The 19526-nt window shown below is 37.7% G+C and overlaps 1 protein-coding gene across 1 annotated transcript in view; it reads right to left on the bottom strand.

Annotated features, from left to right (window-relative positions):
• The window catches only part of LOC104478424 (sodium channel protein type 5 subunit alpha), a 31876-nt gene extending 12670 nt beyond the window's left edge, over positions 1-19206 (bottom strand). Inside the window, exons 1-17 of the mRNA XM_086743073.1 lie at positions 18952-19206; positions 18023-18153; positions 16320-16415; positions 14660-14788; positions 13785-13876; positions 12694-12897; positions 10257-10314; positions 9730-9871; positions 9041-9238; positions 7927-8109; positions 6975-7376; positions 6106-6232; positions 4955-5193; positions 4406-4606; positions 3665-4018; positions 2117-2554; positions 1101-1247 (exon numbers count right to left, since the gene is read on the bottom strand). Of these exons, the coding sequence (XP_086599199.1) occupies positions 1101-1247; positions 2117-2554; positions 3665-4018; positions 4406-4606; positions 4955-5193; positions 6106-6232; positions 6975-7376; positions 7927-8109; positions 9041-9238; positions 9730-9871; positions 10257-10314; positions 12694-12897; positions 13785-13876; positions 14660-14788; positions 16320-16415; positions 18023-18153; positions 18952-19206 (3396 nt within the window). The remainder of the gene's footprint in view (positions 1-1100; positions 1248-2116; positions 2555-3664; positions 4019-4405; positions 4607-4954; positions 5194-6105; positions 6233-6974; positions 7377-7926; positions 8110-9040; positions 9239-9729; positions 9872-10256; positions 10315-12693; positions 12898-13784; positions 13877-14659; positions 14789-16319; positions 16416-18022; positions 18154-18951) is intronic.
• Positions 19207-19526: the final 320 nt, after the last annotated feature.

The following is a 19526-nucleotide window of genomic DNA, read 5'->3' as shown; positions in this document are numbered from 1 at the left end:
GAGCAAAATAAGATCAGATATTGATTCTTTCTGCATTCAGCTCCAAATGAATGCATTCATCCATGAACAAATAAAATTCAAAATTAAAACTTGGCTATGTACTAATATGTCCAGTACTGTTGGTAATGGAACAAACTTTGTGAGTTTAAAAGTATATGATCTTAAAAGTACCAATAAGTGCATCCAAATAGGGGCCAAAGCTACAGAATCACAATATCTACCTACATGAACCAGATTTAGCTGACTGGTAGTAATAGGCTGGCAAATTGGGGAGCTTTTAAATTGCTTAGAAATATTTGTAGTCCTCGGAGCAGGATAGACTACTTGGGTTAGAACCATGAAATCAGAGAAAGGTACATTCAAACAGGAGAACCAGATAAACGTGTCTGGCATTGTATCAGGAACTGAACCCCCATGACTGTTCTTACGAAGCAGAAATTGGAATCATATCATATATTCTCCAGCTACAAAGCTTTTCACTATCACGTTACACCATATATAAGGTATGATGAGTCAGCAGTTTGTTACAAATTACTTACTGAATAATTCTGTTCTGTTCGTGTATTGCTGTTTGCTACTTTTTGAATGTATTCTTCATTCAAAATTATTCTAAAAATGTGTTTATAATTATGTTTAATGTCATAGTGAGAAACTAATTTGAACTACTACATTTCTTGAAACTGAAATACTTAGGACAGAGACTGTCTTGCTGGAATTTCCCAGGTTTACTTAAAAGCATATTATCTCTTAATGCCTTTTTTTTTCCTCTCCTTTTTTTGTACACTCAGATTTCAATAAAGAGAAACAAGCACATAGAATATTATTAATTATCTATTTGAATTAAATTATTTTGTAGTTTTTCCATTTCTAAACACTCTCTTTCCTACACATACGCTTTTCTTTAAAATCAATACCTAGAAAACCAGTAAGGTTTCAGTTTCGTTCACGTAATTCTGGCTTCATCATTAACCAGCCAAACTGACTACTGCACTCTCAGACCTGCTGTTGCCACTAAACTCCACTCCAGCAAATCCGTGAACAGAAACGTACCTGAGCTTGACCAGTATTGGAAAGTCAATGCCATAGAAAAAAATTGTTACCTCTTTTTGATCTGGTGATGACTCTTCAACCTTCTCATCCTTTCCTAGGTAAAGCACGCTGAATTCTTCAGAGGAAAATCCTGATCCTTTACTCCAGCTTCCTGAATTTTTCCCTCTTTCTCCCCTTTGCCTCAGGTGATTTTCATCCTGAAAATAATCTGCGAATTAGAGGGGTTTTCTTTTCCCTTTTTAGGGGGTGGACAAGTTGGAAGGGAAAAAAAGATAAGGTATGCATTTCATTTAAACTGGGGTTCTCCAGACAAAAGTCATAAGATATGGTAATTCTGAGTCTCTGATTTTACCTAAGGATACAGAAAGGGAAAGTCTTCCCAAACGACATGCAGCAAATTAAGGATGGAAACTTAAGGTGGAAGATTCTGAGACCAGAATGGCAGTCTTCTATGGTTAAAATAGAACTGAAAAATTCAGAGGAAATAATGAGATAGGATAATATATGCTATCATATAAGAAACATGACCTTAATAGAGCTACCTCTACATTGTTCTAATAATTACTATACACTACACACAGCAAGGACAAATACAAACAATGGATCAGAGTTCTAAATTCATATTATGAGTCTATTATAGTGTTCTTTAGGCAGAACATACCTTTTTTTTTTGTCTCTCATGTAAATAATGTCAAAACAGTTGACATTATTTATGTAATCTTTTTTACATAATAAATTCCAAGTTCACAAAGGACAGCCACAATTATCTATGGACAATCTACGGGCTACACAATTACCTGTGTGTAACACAATGCATCAGCTAGGAATTCCTGCAGCAAACCCATGGTCTTCCTTTTAAGACCATGAAAGACTTTTAAAAGGCTACAAGCAACAATTTACCCTCACTCTAAACATTTGTACTTTTGGTTCTAGTTCAAAATTTGCTAACTCTCTGGAAATGTATTAACATCACCCACCCTGTTCTGCTAGGGACAGTTGCCTACCGCACATGCATCTCTCAATATATGCACTTTACTGTCCCAACACAAGTGAAGATATTTATTACCTGTTTGTTGTAATCTGTGTCTGTAAATGTGCTCAGATTATCATCATCTTCAAAACCCTCACTTGTGTTCTCTGCCTCAGCAATAGGGACACAAACAAAGACATTGGGATTGGTAATAAAATCTTCAAGACTTGAGCATTTATCCCCATTTTTCTCAGCCCACTCATTACTATAATTCTCTTTACAATTTTTTGTTTCTTCATGCTTGAACCCAAGCGGGTTCTGTGCAGTCAATTTTATTTTCTTCCTGTGTGCTTTCTTTACATGCCTGAGCTTTCCCCAACAGGTATCCCATGTAACACTCTTCACGAAGTTAAATCCCTTGTGAATCCGAGCAAAGGCAATCCGAAGATTGTTCAGTTCTCTGTCATCCTCTGCTGTCTGGAGACAGTCGGCACTGAAGGAATTCAGCAGTAGTGCAATAAAGAGGTTGAGAACCTGAAAGTCATTGAAAAAATAATAATAAAATCAAAAGTCAGGAGAATAGCTTTCAGAAATGTTTTGAAGAACACAGATACTATCAAAGTTTAGTCTTACTGAGCAAATCAAAACAAGGTAAAGATGAAATGACTACGGCATCATGGTTGTTGGAGCAAACTTCTCTCTCACAAATTTCAATGTTCCCGTAACCCTCTCCCCCCAAAAAATTATTTGAAATAGCAGCTAAAACAGATCTGTGCATGCCAGGTACATTATTTGGCCAAAACAACTTTTCAAAGGTTATAGTAGTAACAAAGGCTATGGGTATGGCTTGTCAGTTCAATAATGTTCTTTCCTCTTCAAACTAGAACTAAATCAGGCCTCTGTGGAGCTACGTCCAAAGTATCGTGTGAGATATCAGGTCCAACAATTCTGTCAAATCTGCAACACTCACAAAAATCAACATCAAGAGAAGCTCAAAGTGAGGTTTCCTCCCTGCTTTTGAGTGCATTTAAGTAGAAGAATTTATAAACTCCACTTTTACTTTTTAAGAGAATTAGAGAATTTAATTTTTTTTTCCTAATCTTTCAGTTTGGGATAGGACCCAGGTATCTTGATTTTTATTGTATCAGAACTGGGCAGATAGCACCCCTGAGTCATCCAGGAACAACAGTCAGTGGAGAACATTAGCGCTCCAGAGATGGGTTCATTCCATCTGTTTTAGTTATTGACCTTAGGTTGGAATAACAAAAAAAAAAATTATTTACAGAGGGACTTAAGCACTTAGTTCCATTAATTCAAGCAGGCAAACCGTAAGCCTTACTCATTATTTATGTCCAGTCTCAAGATGTGAAGAAACATAGTCGTCTGTATTATATTTGCTGCAAAGATGCTTCTCCCCACATTGCCACATGAAAAAGCCAAGTGATGCTGTGTGCAAAGCACACAAAATGTGAAAATATGGACAGTGGCTCAAAGCTGAGAGGCAAGAGAGGCTTTTGCAGACTATAACGTACATAGGTAACTTTTCCACTTGCGCTTAGGGAAACTATCTTTTCTTGTCAAAATGCCAGTTAAGTAGATTCTACCACAGACAGGATGAAGCAAAGAAAATATTGGAAAACTCACCACTAAATTTCCTATCACCATGACCAGCAGAAAGACAAGAAGGCACAGTGGTTGTTCAGCAACCACCATGCAGTCCCACATGGTCTCAATCCATTCTCCACACAGAATTCGGAAAATGACCAGGAATGAGTGGAAAAAGTCCATCATGTGCCAGCGCGGCTTGCCGTTTTTGTTTATTTTATGGCTATTCTCCCCATAGCTTCTCCCAAAAAGTTGCACCCCTACTATAGCAAAAATGAAAACGATGATTGCCAGGACAAGGGTCAGATTACTCAGTGCTCCCAGAGAGTTACCAATGATTTTAATTAGAGTGTTTAAAGTTGGCCAGGACTTTGCCAGTTTGAAGACCCTCAGCTGTGTAGAAACATAAAACAATGTTAGACATTGGTAAAGACAACCCATCTTTGCACCTTTCAAATTCTGCAAAAGCTATTTTACAGATATATAAGCCTCACTCATTTTTTTTTTACACCAGTTTCATACAATGCCTACTCTAGAATATTTTTTTCCTCTGAATATTTCTTAGCATGTTCAAAAGAAATATATGTGTCATTAAACTCTTAACACCACAAGGAGTTTAAGACTGTGTTTCTTATTCCTAGTGGCGAGAGAAGTAAGAAAAAAAAAAAGAAATTAAAAAAACTTAATGATTTCCTGCATCCTTACTGCAGACAACAGAAGTATTCTCTGTTATATTTCCAACATAATGTTTTAAACAACTGAGCAAGCGCGAAGCATTACCAGTCTGAAGGATCGTAAAACTGACAGGGTTCCTCCTTTTCGCCTTTCTTTCTTGCCTTTGTGTTTGGGTAAACTCAGTTCAATTAAACTCAGTGTGACAATTATACTGTCAAAAATGTTCCAGTGCTGCTGAAAATAATAATAGGGATCTAGAGCAATGATTTTTAAGATCATTTCGGCAGTGAAGATTCCTGTAAAAACCTGTGACAAAGAAACAGTAGCATCAGTCTAAAAGCTGCCATGAATTTATCTTTTCTTTAGGGTATGTTCCCATAAAAACAGTAATATTCATGGACGGGTCAACAAAAGCCATTTTTGTGAACTTCTAATGCACTTTCAATTAAAATGGGAGGATTGTTTTCTGCTTTCTCAGGAGCATGTTAGAAGAACATCAGTAAAATCTGGCAATTGTCTATATTAGAAACTTAGAGTTTATAAAGGCAGAGTTTGCTAATCTTTAATTTTTACAGTTACTCTTTACGTCTCGTGTGAAAATACCCATCAATCAATCCTTGGTATAAAAGGTCGCATAGTTGAGAATTTGCTTACCAAGTTGCCTACATTAAGCATCCATTTAAAATTATCTGACATATTATTGTGCTCCAGTGCCATGAACAAAGTGTTCATCACAATGCAAACAGTGATCATGAGATCAATAAAAGGGTCCTTTATGAAAGCAGACACTTTTTTCTTGATTCTCAACCAAAGTGGACAACAGTTCCAAATTAGATACTTTAAAGCCAAATCTTTCAGGAACGGTGGGCACCTCCACTGGGATTCTTCAAGTTCTAAAAGCGAAAGAAAACCCTGCTGTAATTAAATAGTTATCACTGAGAAAGATGGTGAAATAACAACTTCAAGTATTCGAAAGACCATAAAATAAAAAGGAAACCTCACATCTCACATAGAGCCCCAAAGCTTCCTTGTACTTTCTACCATTCACGTAGTCCCTGCACCAGCTAATAAACACGAAGAGGAGGCTCCAGGGAGACCTTATAGCAGTCTTCCAGTACCTCAGGGGGGCCTACAGGAAAGACAGGGAGAGACTCTTCAGCAGGGCCTGTTGTGACAGGACTAAGGGTAATGGTTTCAAAATAGAGGGAGGTAGATTTAGATGAGATATTACAAAAAAAATTCTTACAATGGGGGTGATGGAACACTGGCATAGGTTGCCCAGAGAGGTGGTGGATGCCCCATCCCTGGAAACATTCCAGGCCAGGTTGGATGAGGCTCTGAGCAACCTGATCTGGTTGGAGATGTCCCTGCTCCTTGCAGGGGGTTTGGACTGGATGGCCTTTGAAGGTCCATTCCGACCCAAACTGTTCTATGATTCTATGAAGGGAAAATTCAGAAAATTGGATTTGAAATTGATTGATGTGAACTTATTTCAAAAGCCAATATCCCAGTCCTGTACCTCAGATGCTGGAGAAACTCCTTCCACCCACCCTCACTCTAATTCCTTTCACTATCTGACCTACAAAACAAGATCTTACGGTAGGCAAAAGATGCATTCCAGTACATTAAGACTGTGTAATAATGCATTTTTTTTAAAAAAAAAAAAAAAGGAGCCAAACTAACAATGAAATTCCTAACTACACACCTACAAATCTCTGCTAACCTTTAAGAAGTGTATCGACATTTTGGTCTTTCATGCTAGCATTACCTTAGGATTGAAATAAACATAACAAGGAACCACTTACCCTCCAAGACACTGGTAATTATGCTGACTACACTTGCTGCCCTTTGTCTCTGAAGTGCTTCGTTAAAGTGTTCCACTGACAGATGAGGAGGCAAATGCATCATGTTGCTCTCATCATTTACAGCCAGCTGCTTAAAGAAGTAAACATGATTAGGGAGATACCACAGGAATAAAACAAAGTAGGATGTGATGACAGGTAACTGAAAGTTAATAGGAACAATGACATGCAGCCGAATAAATGGACCTTTTTTACAAGATGTAATAGATGTTGAGAACAAAGGTCCTGCTCTTCAGTAACTATGCTGTAGTAAAGCAAGCATGTAAGAGCAACAGGGCAAGCACAAACCTTGGAAATAAGTGTATGAGTGGAAAAAGGCCAAGGAAACATTCCAGATATTCCAGAGACTAACGGAAAAGGAGAGACGTGAGGGATAAACTGGTAGAAAATTGTCTGTACCCACCTGGGGAACTTGCAGACAAAGCTTCTGCATGATGCTAAAGGTGCTGTGAAGGAGAAAGAAATTACAGGTACTGCTCAAAATTACCCCCTTGGACAGGGCATGGGATAAAAGGACTCTTTGGTAACTCGTAATTCCAGGACTAGGATCCTTCAAAAGTGTGTTAGTACAAGTTGTGCATAGCAGAAAAATAGGGTTTATAACAGGAATGCTGAAGCAGTGAACTCTAGTTTTTGGGAACTCATCAGAGTATTAAAAAACATTTTCTACTGACAACTTATAAACTCCACACAGCAGTATACTTTATTTCACATCATTATTTGCCATTTTGCTGAAACTCTTAAGAAAAACCTGCCACTTACAGAGAAACCATAATATGAACTATCTACTTAAAAGAACATCTTTTACTTACCAGCTTACCCTTTCCCAGGTCTTCCATTACTGGTGGAAGCAGTACCCCTTCAGAAGACACCGGATCTAAACTGTGCACCTTGCTGCTTCCTCCTCCCATCATCACAATCACCCCATTGCAGTCATCCGCGTTCACCCTCTTGCTGCTCTGCGCGCGGTTTGGGGTAGCGGGGCGAGAGCTGGGGCTCATCTGACTTTGCACACTGGAGCGTCTTCCCATCTGCGCAACCGACACTGACCGACACTGGATTTTCTGTTCCCCAGCTCTGCGGGTCTCCTCATCACCAAAATCCATTCTGGAATCAACTTCTAAAGCAGGTATTTGGAAATTGAACATGCTCCCATGGCTAAGTCTGCGTTTTGCATGGTTTACATTGGGACTGTACATCAGGCCACGGAAAGACTAAAAGGCCAGGAAAAGGAATAAAGAAAGAACGACATAATATCATAGAGAAGATTTTGGGAAGCAACAAATGCTTAGAGTTTCATAACATTTCCTATCAACCATTGCAAGTCCAAAATTCTTATTTGATTTAATTTTTTTTTTAGGAAGGATTATGCTTAGATTTTAAAAGGCAGATAATAAAATCCTATTAGCTGTAGCAGTTACTTTTGTGATAAGCTTTATATTTATATTTTAAGTAAGACATTTTTAACACAGAATGATGGCACAAAAGTTAAATTCTGCGAGTCATTCACTTTTTCTCTTTCTCAATGTTATAGAAAACATCTTTTAGTTGTTATTATAACTTTCTTTCCATCCTTCATTTATAATATTTCATTTTTGAATTGAATTTCACATGTAATTCTATTTTATCTCAAGAGTTTGTTTATTTTTAAGACTTAAGAGTGATCAGTGTTTGTAATAGGATTTCGTTTGTGCTTTCAAGCAATTTTTTTTAGTATTAAAATTGGAAAAGCTCTAAGGATCTCAGGTTCAGACAATAGATTACCAACTTTCGTTGACTGTCTGTGGACTGTGACTTGGGAAATTGTTGTTCTTCTTCATGATCTTCTATCCCCAAGGACTGATTTCTCTTTCTCCTATTGCTTCTTTCTTTGATTTCTTTGGTAGACAGAGAGGAGGCTCCGAGGGAGCTAACTGACAGGATATCGATTCCTTTCATAGCCAATGACTGAAATTAAATCAAAAACATGGATGATATTATTCCTGGGTACTTTGAAAACAAGCAGAAAGAAAACACTTATGTGCTCTATATTATTTCCTCCTAACAATCTGTGTTTCACACAACTCATTAAAAATCTTCCAATATGTGATAACAGTAAAAGGAGAGATTTTCCCCAACATATGGAGCACTGAACAATTTGCTCTTTGCAGTATCTTACATGATTGTATATATTGGGCCTGCCAGGAGCAAAATAATCACATTATAGCTCCTATTCCTCCATATGGCAGACCTGCTTACAATAATAGTACTGAGTTTGAAAATAATACTGGAGAACATATACTTTTCTGCAAATAAATGCTCAAACAGTATTAAAATTCTGTCTTTTCACTGAGGATCCTTGGGACTGTATTCACACTGTAGCTGAATTTCCTTCCCATACTGAATTTAGGACAATGTTTTCAAAACAGAGGAGTATTTTGTTCCAGAAGTGTCTAAGCCATTTATTTTACCAAGAGACTTTTCATTCAGCTACAATAGATTTTGGCTCAGTTGTTAAGAGTTGATCAACAGGATTACTGTATATTTCTCTCTTTCAGCAGTGCACAATGATAAAATAGAGAAAAAAATTAAGGAAAACTCTACATTTTCTTTTGGAAACTGCAGCCTGATGGAAGTTAATATTTTCCACACTTAAAAATATTATTTTCTTACAGTTACAGTAGCATTTAATGCTCATTATCCACAACAAAATTCATTGTTTCACAGGAAAAATGAACAGTTGAACAAGGAATTCCTCCTCTAGCTCTTGGAATCACTACTTTCCGTAAGTTATTACTTGCTTGTGTTCCCAGCTGTTTACAAGGAATGATGCTTTTCCTTATGCAACTAACACCACTGAGCACTGAGAATAACACTTGCAAGGGAATTATTTACATACCTCCTGCTCCTTCTGTAACAATTCCATGGCTTCCCGAAATTTCCTTTCCTTTGCCTCCGTTTCGGCAATGGTGGCCTTGTTCTGGTCTTCATACGCCATTGTTACTACAGCCAGAATCAAGTTGACTAGATAAAATGAGCCCAGAAAGATGACCAGCATGAAGAAGAGTATATACACCTTCCCAGAAGCTCTGAGGGTCTGTAAGCAACACACCCCAGAGACAAAAATTACCATAAAAAATACCAAACAGGCTTTCAATGTATGTCTGAAATTCTTTAGAAGCACCCAGCTTCTTAGACGCGATGCTTTAGGAAATGTAAATGGAAATAGACCTTCCTTGGCCCTCTTTCCCCCTCTTCCTACACCACCACCTGTGAATCACTGATCGTATACCCCATAAGGATGACTGAGGACGCATTGTTCGAAGGACAATACAGGACTCTTAGTACTTTTTTTTTTTTTTTTTAAGTCTCTAAACCAGCAAGGTAATAGGGCTACTGCTAGGCCGCACTTCAGCATCCCTTTTCTAGGAGTCATAGGTTGTGGGATGAGAAAAAGGAAGATGTGGGCTTGACGACACCCAGCTGCTGCTTTTATTTAAGGTTTCCTATCCTCTCTACATGTAATTTTCTGCTTTGGCTATTGCTCTCCCTGGAAGACCAGTGCTGAATTGTGGACAAAATTGGTACCTGCTGGTACAGACGCTCCCAGTAGTCCTGAGTCATCAGGCGGAATAAGGAAAGAAAAGCCCAGCCAAACGTATCAAAACTAGTGAAACCATAATCAGGATTTGGCCCACGTTTCAGGCATATATAATCCGGAGGACAGATCCTAGAAGTAATAGTAAAAAGTGAAGTTCTTTTAACCGTGCAGATTTCAAGGAAAACTTCAGCTTATGTGAGAGTTCTGGTTATTATTCAGCTCTGCATTGTGTTAGATTGCAAACCAATTTTCTACTCCAGGGAGTATTGGCTAGAAAAATGGGATGGAAAGAGCAGCTCCCATAACCCAGCAACAAAGGAAGAAGATGGGCTGGAGCAGACCACCAACCCAGGACTCCCCCATTATCACCAATCCTCACCCCCTGCCCCTCGTTGCAAAGGGGTAGCTCCAGGAGAGCCCAAAATTTCTGCTTTCATCTCTTACAACTGAGCAAACACAGAAGCACTGAGGCAGAGAAAACTTCCAAAGAAGAAATATTTATAAGTGCACTTACCCAGCACTAGGCCCACATAGCAAAATATCTGAGGTGCCCTCTTTCTTAGCAAAGTATGCTATAAAAAAGAGGGAAAAAAATTAAAAACAAAGCACTTTCTAGCCTGAATCCTCTATTCTTTAATATAAGTAGTGACAAGTAATCAGTGACCCGTAAATGTCTGTGCACACACGTACAAATTGCTGCGTAGCAAATACTAAATAAGCGCTAAAGTAAGAGAGACAGGTTGCCCACACTCACAGTGGCTGCACCAGATTGCAAGATGCCCTGTCATCATTTATAAACATGCATGTATGTATGCACAAATTTCCATCCTTAAACTAGAATTTTTAAAAAATAATTTTATTTTTATTTTTATTTTTAATCACTTTGGCCACATCTTCTTAAAGGCAATCAAGAACTGGAGGGCACAGGCTCAAGCACAGTCTCTGGTTTGGTAACCATTAGCCCAAACTCTGGCACAGTTTTGGCCCCCAGGAAACCATTCGGACATTATTTGGGATTGCATAGACCAGTTCTGTTCCCAGTGAGCAACAAAAACAAAGCCCTGTTTTGAGAATGAAGAAAGAGTATTTGGCTGTGTGGATATACACCAAGCCACGTCGCTACCCTGCTGAGCCAAACAGCGGATCCTCACTCTGCTTCATTGAGAAATACAGATTTCTCCATTAGGATGCTGGAGCTGTGCCCTTTTTGACCTCTTCCCCTGTTTCTCTCATTTAGTTACTCTCATGCCTGAGCCAGCAGCAGACTGAAAGTAATAGATTTAGCACTAATAGCTAATTAGACCCATTAAGATGTGGGTTTATTATCCCAGATGCAAGGGATGTCTCGTGTCTTCCTGGTGCTTCTCAAACCTCAGCTGTGCTCATCAGGTAAGCCAGCATGATTCAGAGCCAGCAGGAATCCTCAGTATCAGCTGTACCGTACCAGGTAAAGACTTCATAAAGGAAGGAGTCACTATCTAGCTACTTTCCACCCAAATTTTCTACAGCTCTGCTCCTGAAAACTGACAAAAAAAGGGGTTTTTTTTTAAGAAGATTCAGTAACTGAGCTTCAGAGAATCGTTACAACATGTAGTTCTCCATGCTGGAGATGGGAATATCACACTAAGTCAGGGCTAAAGCAGCCTGTTAAAAATATACAAATATTCATTTAATAGAAAACTGGGCTTACAGTGCTTACAGTGAGTCATAAATCCTGGAGGAAAGTCATCCATCTTTCATTAAACCTGTATAGGCCCTCCTGTTCCCATACACATGACTGCAAATTATCCTGCACACAATATTGTGGCATAGGACGTGAACAAGACAAAGCTTGTGAAGCAACACAGATTTTTAATTTTTTAAGCCCTACTTTTTCCAGGCCACTGCCTTTATACAGCTCCACTATTTTGCATTAGAAAAAAAAAACCTAACAAACAAAACAAAACAAAACAAATAAAATAAAATTCACAAAACCCAACAATAAAAAAAAAGATGTTCTTGTTACCTGTTTCTTCAGCAGAGAAAATTAGTATTTTTGTTTATGTAAATTACTTTGTTCTTATGTGTGTTTTTTGGTAGGTATAAGAGTTTCTTGCAAAAAGTTTTTTCCTCAAAAATATTTTCTATAAAAACTTTCTTCCCCTGGACTATGAAGTTATTAAAGAAATCCTGTCTGAACAAATCTCCCACACGGAGTGTATACAAACAGCATCCCTGTGTGGCTTTTTAATGTATTTCAACATTTCCTCTGGGAGAATGTTTTTCACCTTATATAACTACTGCTATGTCTGAGCTTGCTGGTGGAGAATTTCTTCAGTGATGAAGTTTTCTTCATATTTCTGGCATAGATATTGTTTACTTTCAGTGTATTTTTTTCATATATATTGAGTCTTTTCCTTTCTGAAGTGCATCTTATGGTTGCTGTTCCTCTGAGAGTGCTCTATGCTTCCAACCGCTGGGTCAAGATGTATACATGAAGGATGTATATGATATATATCTTATACAAAATATATATCACATATATAAGATAAATATGATGCAAAGAGGAAAGTAACTTTGACTTTTAAAAGAGTTCCTCTCCTTCAAGATGAAGAGTACCTCACTGGGCAGCCAAATGAAGATGTACAAACTCTTCAGCGTGTAGTAAAAAGTGAACTGTGGGGAATTACGGCAGAGAATGAGCTAATGAGTGTTTCAGTTACTGTCTTAGTGTTCTGGGAAAGAAAGCTTGATGTTACTGGAAAATTTGGGAGTGCTGTTTCTTATAACGAAGGGAAGCGGTGCATTCCTGGATACCTGCAAGCTGCTCTGGCAATCTGAAGGCCACTATGTCATAGTTACTTATCAAAATATCAATCATCAAGCCATCAATATCATTTACAGCAGTGGCTATACATGCATGCATAGGTGTCTATACGATCACCTAAAAAAGAATTAAGGAGAAAAATTACCTGTATCATTAACAAACATTTCATAGGATTCCCATGTTTTGTTAAGGATCTCTGTAGAGTTCCGGATACACTTTTGTCTCAGATTGCCCTTGAAAAGCTGGAGGCCAATGAGGGCAAAGACGCTCAAGCAGAAAACGGTCAGGATCATCACATTGGCAAGTTTCTTAACAGACTGGATAAGTGCCCCTACAATGATCTTGAGTCCTAGGAAGACACATACATGGGAAAATAGGATGAAAAAAATGAGATTTTAACTGAGATAAAACAATGTATAGCAATAAAAGTACAAAAATTACTGGATAATATGTGACAAATGTTTGCAATGCAAGTATGGTTTGGATGAGAGAGTAATTTATATGAAAACAATATTATTTTTTCTTCATTTGATAGACTCTATAATTTCCATATGTTCCTTTAATCCCTGTAAAATATTTAGACAAGGATGAGGAACCAGAGATAGTCTAGTTTTTCTTATCTGGAAAGAGTAACATGCATAATTCAAAGGAAATTTCCAACACTGACAATCTGTGAAGAATCTGGAAACACTGGAAACAATTATGAATGTGATCAAAAAGACCAGAAAGACAAGACAGGGGCAACCTGGTTCTTAATCCGTATTTAGTTATGAGAAAAAATTCAGTGACTTTATAACTAAGGGAAAAATGAAAAAAGAAATTCCCAGGGATGATGTAAGACTGTTAATAATAAAGTCCGTTCAGTCACCAGAGGTGTTTCTGTCGAACTATAACACATAGAACAGCTGGAAGAACATTCTGTAAAATTGACACAATAAAGTGTTAGCAAAATCTTTAAAAGTATAATTAAAGTAATTAATTAAAGCATAATTTAAGTATAATTAAAATAAATTACATACAAGATTGTTTCTAACACTTGATTTATTCTGGTTGGACCAGGTGGACTGAGAAACTATTTGTGTCCATAAATTCTGCTGTGTCTGCAATCAATGAAAAATGCAGAGAAAAAAAAAAAAAAAGAAAAAAAAAAAAAGAAAAAGCAAAAGCCAATATTTTGATTGGAATAAAGAATCTGTTGTAAGTAGTAGAAAATATTCAGCAAAAAAAGTTTCTTACCTGGGACTACTGAAATGGTTTTTAAAGCTCGCAGAACCCTAAAAGTCCGAAGGACTGACACGCTCCCCAAGGAACTAAATGCTCCCACGTACCTGTAAAGCCAGGATGTGACGTCAGGTGGTCGAATGGAGTAAACAGAGCAATTATTTTACAGTGGTGATTCTTAACTGTTGATTCTTCTGAGTATATTTTAAGTATGAATAAATTGCATATCAAGGATTTGCCTGAAGACTTACAAAATAGATTATTAAACTCTTGATTATAGAGTTTCCTTACGCAGTAGCTCTTGGTTTGTGCACAGCTGCTTTTGTATCAGCATCTTAAAATATTACGTATTTAAAATAGAAACAAAGATAATACTCAAAATTATTCTTTTCAGGCTGAAACACTGGCTGAACTGGTTTGATTCTACCTGTCTCTATTCTGCGGCTGCATCTAACCAGTATAAAATCTTTCTAATTACTGCTTACTGAAGCTTGAACCATGACTTTTGGAGACAGAGAACCCAAGTGTAATCCACTGTCCTGGTGTCTGTACACACCAGCCTATTTTCAAAGTTATAATTTCATTCACAGGACCAGTAGGTCTGTATTTGACAGCCCAGCTATTACATTTCACTGGTCAAAATCCATCCGTTCATGTTCACTCGCTGCAGAGTACATCTTCCTCTGCACAACTGTTTCCTTCTTGACAGACTAACACATTGCCATCATACAGTGAGCGATAAAACACGGGGAAGAGTCAATGTCCCAGACAGTTTCAGATACAGTTGGGACCCACAGGGCTTTTTGTACTGCAGGCAACCCTTCGCACCACGAGAGCACCATGTAATCCATATTTTATAGGTCATCTATATTTTATATATTCCCACTTACGCCATAGTGATGACACTGAAATCCAACCAGTTCCAGGGATCTCGAAGGAAAGTGAACTCATTTAAACAGAATCCTCTTGCCAATATTTTTATCAGCGATTCAAAAGTGTAAATGCCAGTGAAAGTATATCTAAGGGAGAAAAGTGCCAAAGGAAAACAGCAACACTAACAATTAATGGAAGACACACAGTCAGACCGCCTAGGCCCACAAACCAATCCAATGCTGCAGAGAAGTAACGGAAAGACTGCTGTTGATACCAGTGTCTTCTATCAGTATTTGACTCTCATGTAGTTTGAGACAGTAGTTGACTGCTATCTGGACATGGCTATTAACGTGCATGCCTGTGACATCAATTTTTGCACTCAACAATTTTTTCCAAACTCTTTCATGTGAGTCCCCGTAATTTGAGAAACACAAAACTCCTAGCCACTCACTAAAATAAAGATTGAAATTTGTATCTCCCTCTGATTTCAAGTGGCCAAGTGAATATGTGACATGCTGTGTATTATTTGCTTTGGGAATACAGCATTCATTTCTGTGCAGAATGTTTAAAACAGAGAAATAGAAGAGGACAGGATTTTCAATTGAAGATGGCAATTATTCATATTAATGGAAAATTATCAGTAAAAGCTCTTCTGGACTTACTGAGTGCACTTATCATTTCAACAAGGCAATGATCTCCCTGCAGAATTCAAAAGGCATTCATGTGGTAGTCAGCAAATGCACTAAAAAATGACATGGATGTAGTGCTTCCCTTTTCATTTGGAAAGAAGTATTCTGAAATTATTATTGAAATGAACTTGAACAGTACTTTCGATGCCAACAGCAGATACAACTCATCTAACATTTAATGTTCTCGTAGGTAGAGAAGTATCTCAGCATCTTCTGGAGATATGCATATTAATACTGAATATACTAATATAATATTAAATATGCAGAGTCTTGCTCCTGTTTGCATAAGGATTTGCTGTTCTCAGTGTCATGTATCATGAGAAAGTCAGAAACAATTAAAATTGTTGAGCTATTTTTAAAACTAAGTATTTTGGAATCTTTTCCTTTGCATTAGCTGTTAGAATTATCAGGGTTCCTATTGTGACATTTTTATGCCAAACTAAAAAAGTGAGAGCTGATATATTCTTAAAAGAAGTAAAAACATGGGATTATCCAGCTTAAGCGTGACTGCAAAGGCACGGATTTATTGAGATTTAATGTTGTAAGTGTTGGCAGGGCTGAAGATAAGAGCTTCACTTTCTAACAGCATCCTGCAGGCTAGGAGCTTCTGACAGAACATTTTATTAGAGCAAATACTCAATGTTTCAACATTATTAAAAAGAACATAAGAAGATATCAGCTCTCGATGTGCTTCATCAGCATCAGCAACAATGGGAAATGTATCTGGATAATGAGAAAAAAATTACTGAGTAACTTCAGCAGGTCAAAGGAGGTGATTCTGCCCCTCTTCTCTGCTCTGGTGAGACCCCACCTGGAGTACAGTGTCCAGCTCTGGAGCCCTCAGCACAGGAAAGACGTGGACCTCTTTAGAGATCCCTCCCAACCCAAACCATTCCATGATTCTACCTTGAGTGAAGGCTGCAAGACAAGTATCAATAATTCAGTATAACTACAGAATTTTAAAACACACATACCCACAGATACTTACTCAACATACTTGTTCCATGAAGGAGATGGAGAAGACTTAGAGGACTCACTCAGAGCCATGAACACACAATTAGTTATAATAGTGCACATGATGAACCAAGTGAATAATGTAAGTCACGGGAGTGAAGGCAAAGTATATGACATTGACTCAGAAATGTAAGTAGATATTCTGTCAGCTATAAACATAATATGTGATTTTGAGTTTAAAGCACATGTAAGAAGAGCATGCACATGTATTTTCTGATTTTTAACCATGTTAGATGACAACACATTACCTCTGCTATTCATGCCATCTAGACTTCTGTACGGGCTAGAGATCTGCTGCTCTAAGCATTGCAAACTTGGTAAAAGGATCCTGAATCACTCAAAGTGTGGGAGGATGGATGCATTTTTAGTTTCATTTTACAGCATAAAGGTGAAAAACTTGCCCAAGGTCAAACAGGTAAAGCCCAAACCTTACTCTAAGTTGGCAGAGCTGCACTCTTCTGAAGGGATATTGTGAAGTCTGCCAGGATATTTGCAGATGTCTCAAAGGACACTAGATGCCCTTGTTTAGCTCACCTTTGGGGCTGCGCAGTTGCAGGGGTATGAATGGGAACTTGGGCATCTAGCTCACGTGTAGACACCTCAGTTTAAGCACTTAGCTCTGGAGCTGAATCTTGTGCTTCGTGTCATTCAACACAATTTGGCAATCCAGGAGGTAAATGTGCAAGGGAAAGACATCTAACCTTTCCATCATCCATCCTCTCTGTCTGCACAAAAAAAAATGTCCCGGCTTTAGCTCTGGGCATGGTCAAACTGTCAGAAACTCAGAGCTGGACACTGGTGTTGAAATGCCAATATCAGCCAACTTGCTGCCCGAGGAAAGCCTCAGATGAGAGGCATCACTCCTCCAGAGATATCTGCACCCTGCTACAATGACAACTTCTGACCCATTGCAGCTGACTCAGCACCACACGGGCAGGCGAAGGCTGGAGACCTAAAATCGATGCAGGGACACCGCAGACTCTAATCTGGGCCTGATTCAACCCCAAGCCACAGCATTATTGCTCTGGTCTCATTACTCAGTGCCAAACTGGAGCAAAACACTAGTGATCCCCATCCCCTAAATTTGATGTATGAGGTGAGTTCTATATATCAATTTTACATCCCAAAGGCATTCCTGGTAACAGCATCCCTGAAAATTTTCACTTTCATATATCAAAGGTGTATATTTTTAATATGATTTCCTAACAAAATGAAGTTTGCATAATTTTTCTTTCTATTTGTTTTCATATCTGTGCCTGCCTATCTCAGCTTTTTCTCTTTTTTTTTCTTAAAATTGGCCAATGGTTGATAGGCTTTGGCACATGGGTTGAATTTCATTCCTATGGTTTGGGTAAACAGAATAGGATGAAGATCTTATCAGTCTTCTCACTGAGAAAGGCTTCAGCATGAGATACTTGTTTATGAGGCATCAGGTAATCAACATCAGAGATCATTCTCAAAACAAAAATCTGTAGAAAACCAGACTTCAATACCCCCAGTCCTCACAAAACTATTTATTTCTGTGTAGTACAAAAGCTTAAGATAATAATAATTTCTAAGGTAATTCATAGTCAGAAGTAATCTGGAGTGAAGAAAAGACTTGATTCATTCAATGCTCTAAAATATACAAACACAGGATTATGTATTTTTTATAACGAAAGAGAGCAAATGAAGCCAACAAAAGGATATGAATGTACCAAAATTTTAATTGCTGTTCTTCGGATTGGATGGAAAGGACTCAGGATCCATAAGGCACGTGTAGCAGTGAATCTGAAGATTGTCTTCTGTTTGTTTAGCACTATGAAAATCTTTAAAGAAATAAAGAAACATGAAGTAAAGCTTTCAGGAAAGTGAGCGGAGAACATATTTTTGTACTATATCCTGTTGTATCCTGCATCCTGATGAGCAGGAGCTTGATGCTAACTTCAGTCTGTTCGTTGAAATGAGAAGACTCTTTGTCCCTTCATTATAAACTGATGAAAGAGTTAATATTCATTAACTGTTAAGCTGCAAAAATAAACCTCAGCATGAACTTTCTTTCTAAAACATAAAACTTGCAAAGAGTTGTGAACAGAATTAATCTTGCTTATGACTATTCTCTTAAAATAAATTGGACCTCTCATTGAGTCAAGGTACACAGAGGTGAAAGGAAGAATTACAGTGTCCATCATTATTTACTATTGTTGAGTTGATAGTGATCCTCTAGCTCTAAGACTGTAGAAATTAGTTCAAAGTATTAACCATTTCTCAAGTAATAAACTTAATTTCCAATGGATTAGGTCCCATTTCTCTGTTCTTTATTGAAAATCATATTCTTCAATGCTTCATGACTAGAATACAGAGCTTGAATAAGTAGGTTTTAAGCCTTCCATTCTGATTCAAATGTTAATCAAGTCCATATAATTCCTATAATTTAAAATTAAGCTTTTTTAAAGAAGATTACAGCATGTAATTCAGCTGTGCCAACTGCATTTTTATAACATAGAAAGGTATGTTAGTTTTTCCAAAGGGATGTAAGCAAAACTGTTTGATAGATGATTCACATAAACTTCTTTTAGCAACAAAATAAAACAAATTAAAATCCAAATATCTTTGTTGGCTCTAACCTTACGATCCTTGTAGTATGGGTCAACATCCTCCAGTGGTTCCCCAATGAGCTCTGGAGGAGGATTTCCATAGAGAGCTGGTAACTTCTGGAAAGCTTTTAGGTCAAGTTGAGGACGTGGTTTCTCCTCAGGTTTCAGTTCTATAGCGTTTCTTTGACAATTCTTCTTGGCAGCAATTCTCTTTTCGATAGCAGCCAAGGACTCGTAAGTGAACTTACGGAAGTTGTTGGCACCAGGTAGTAAGAACTCAGCCATTTTTCATTCTTCTTTCCCTGTCGCTGATTCTGTCCAAATAATAGAAACAAATAGGAAGGAAGTAACTCCAAAACAGGTAAGTTATGAAAATTAAACAACTAGCTGCCCATGCATTGCTAATAACATAAACTTTCCGAGCCATCCACTCTATAAAAAAAAAAAAAAAGGTATGATCAATACCTTTTTCGGTGAGATGTCTGTTTAGTTGGTTTTTTTTAAAATTTTGTGTTTCTGATTGGATGTGGGCAGACCTCTGTAAACTTAAGAGTATGTTTAGAGCACCTCATTTAAGACACCTGTTATCCTAAATGCTCTTGAAC

The sequence above is a fragment of the Chlamydotis macqueenii genome, chromosome 2 (genome assembly GCF_036417535.1).
Source record: "Chlamydotis macqueenii isolate bChlMac1 chromosome 2, bChlMac1.mat, whole genome shotgun sequence".
NCBI classification, from domain to species: domain Eukaryota; kingdom Metazoa; phylum Chordata; class Aves; order Otidiformes; family Otididae; genus Chlamydotis; species Chlamydotis macqueenii.
Note: the sequence above shows the minus strand (reverse complement) of the source record. Positions and strands in the feature narration are given on the sequence as shown.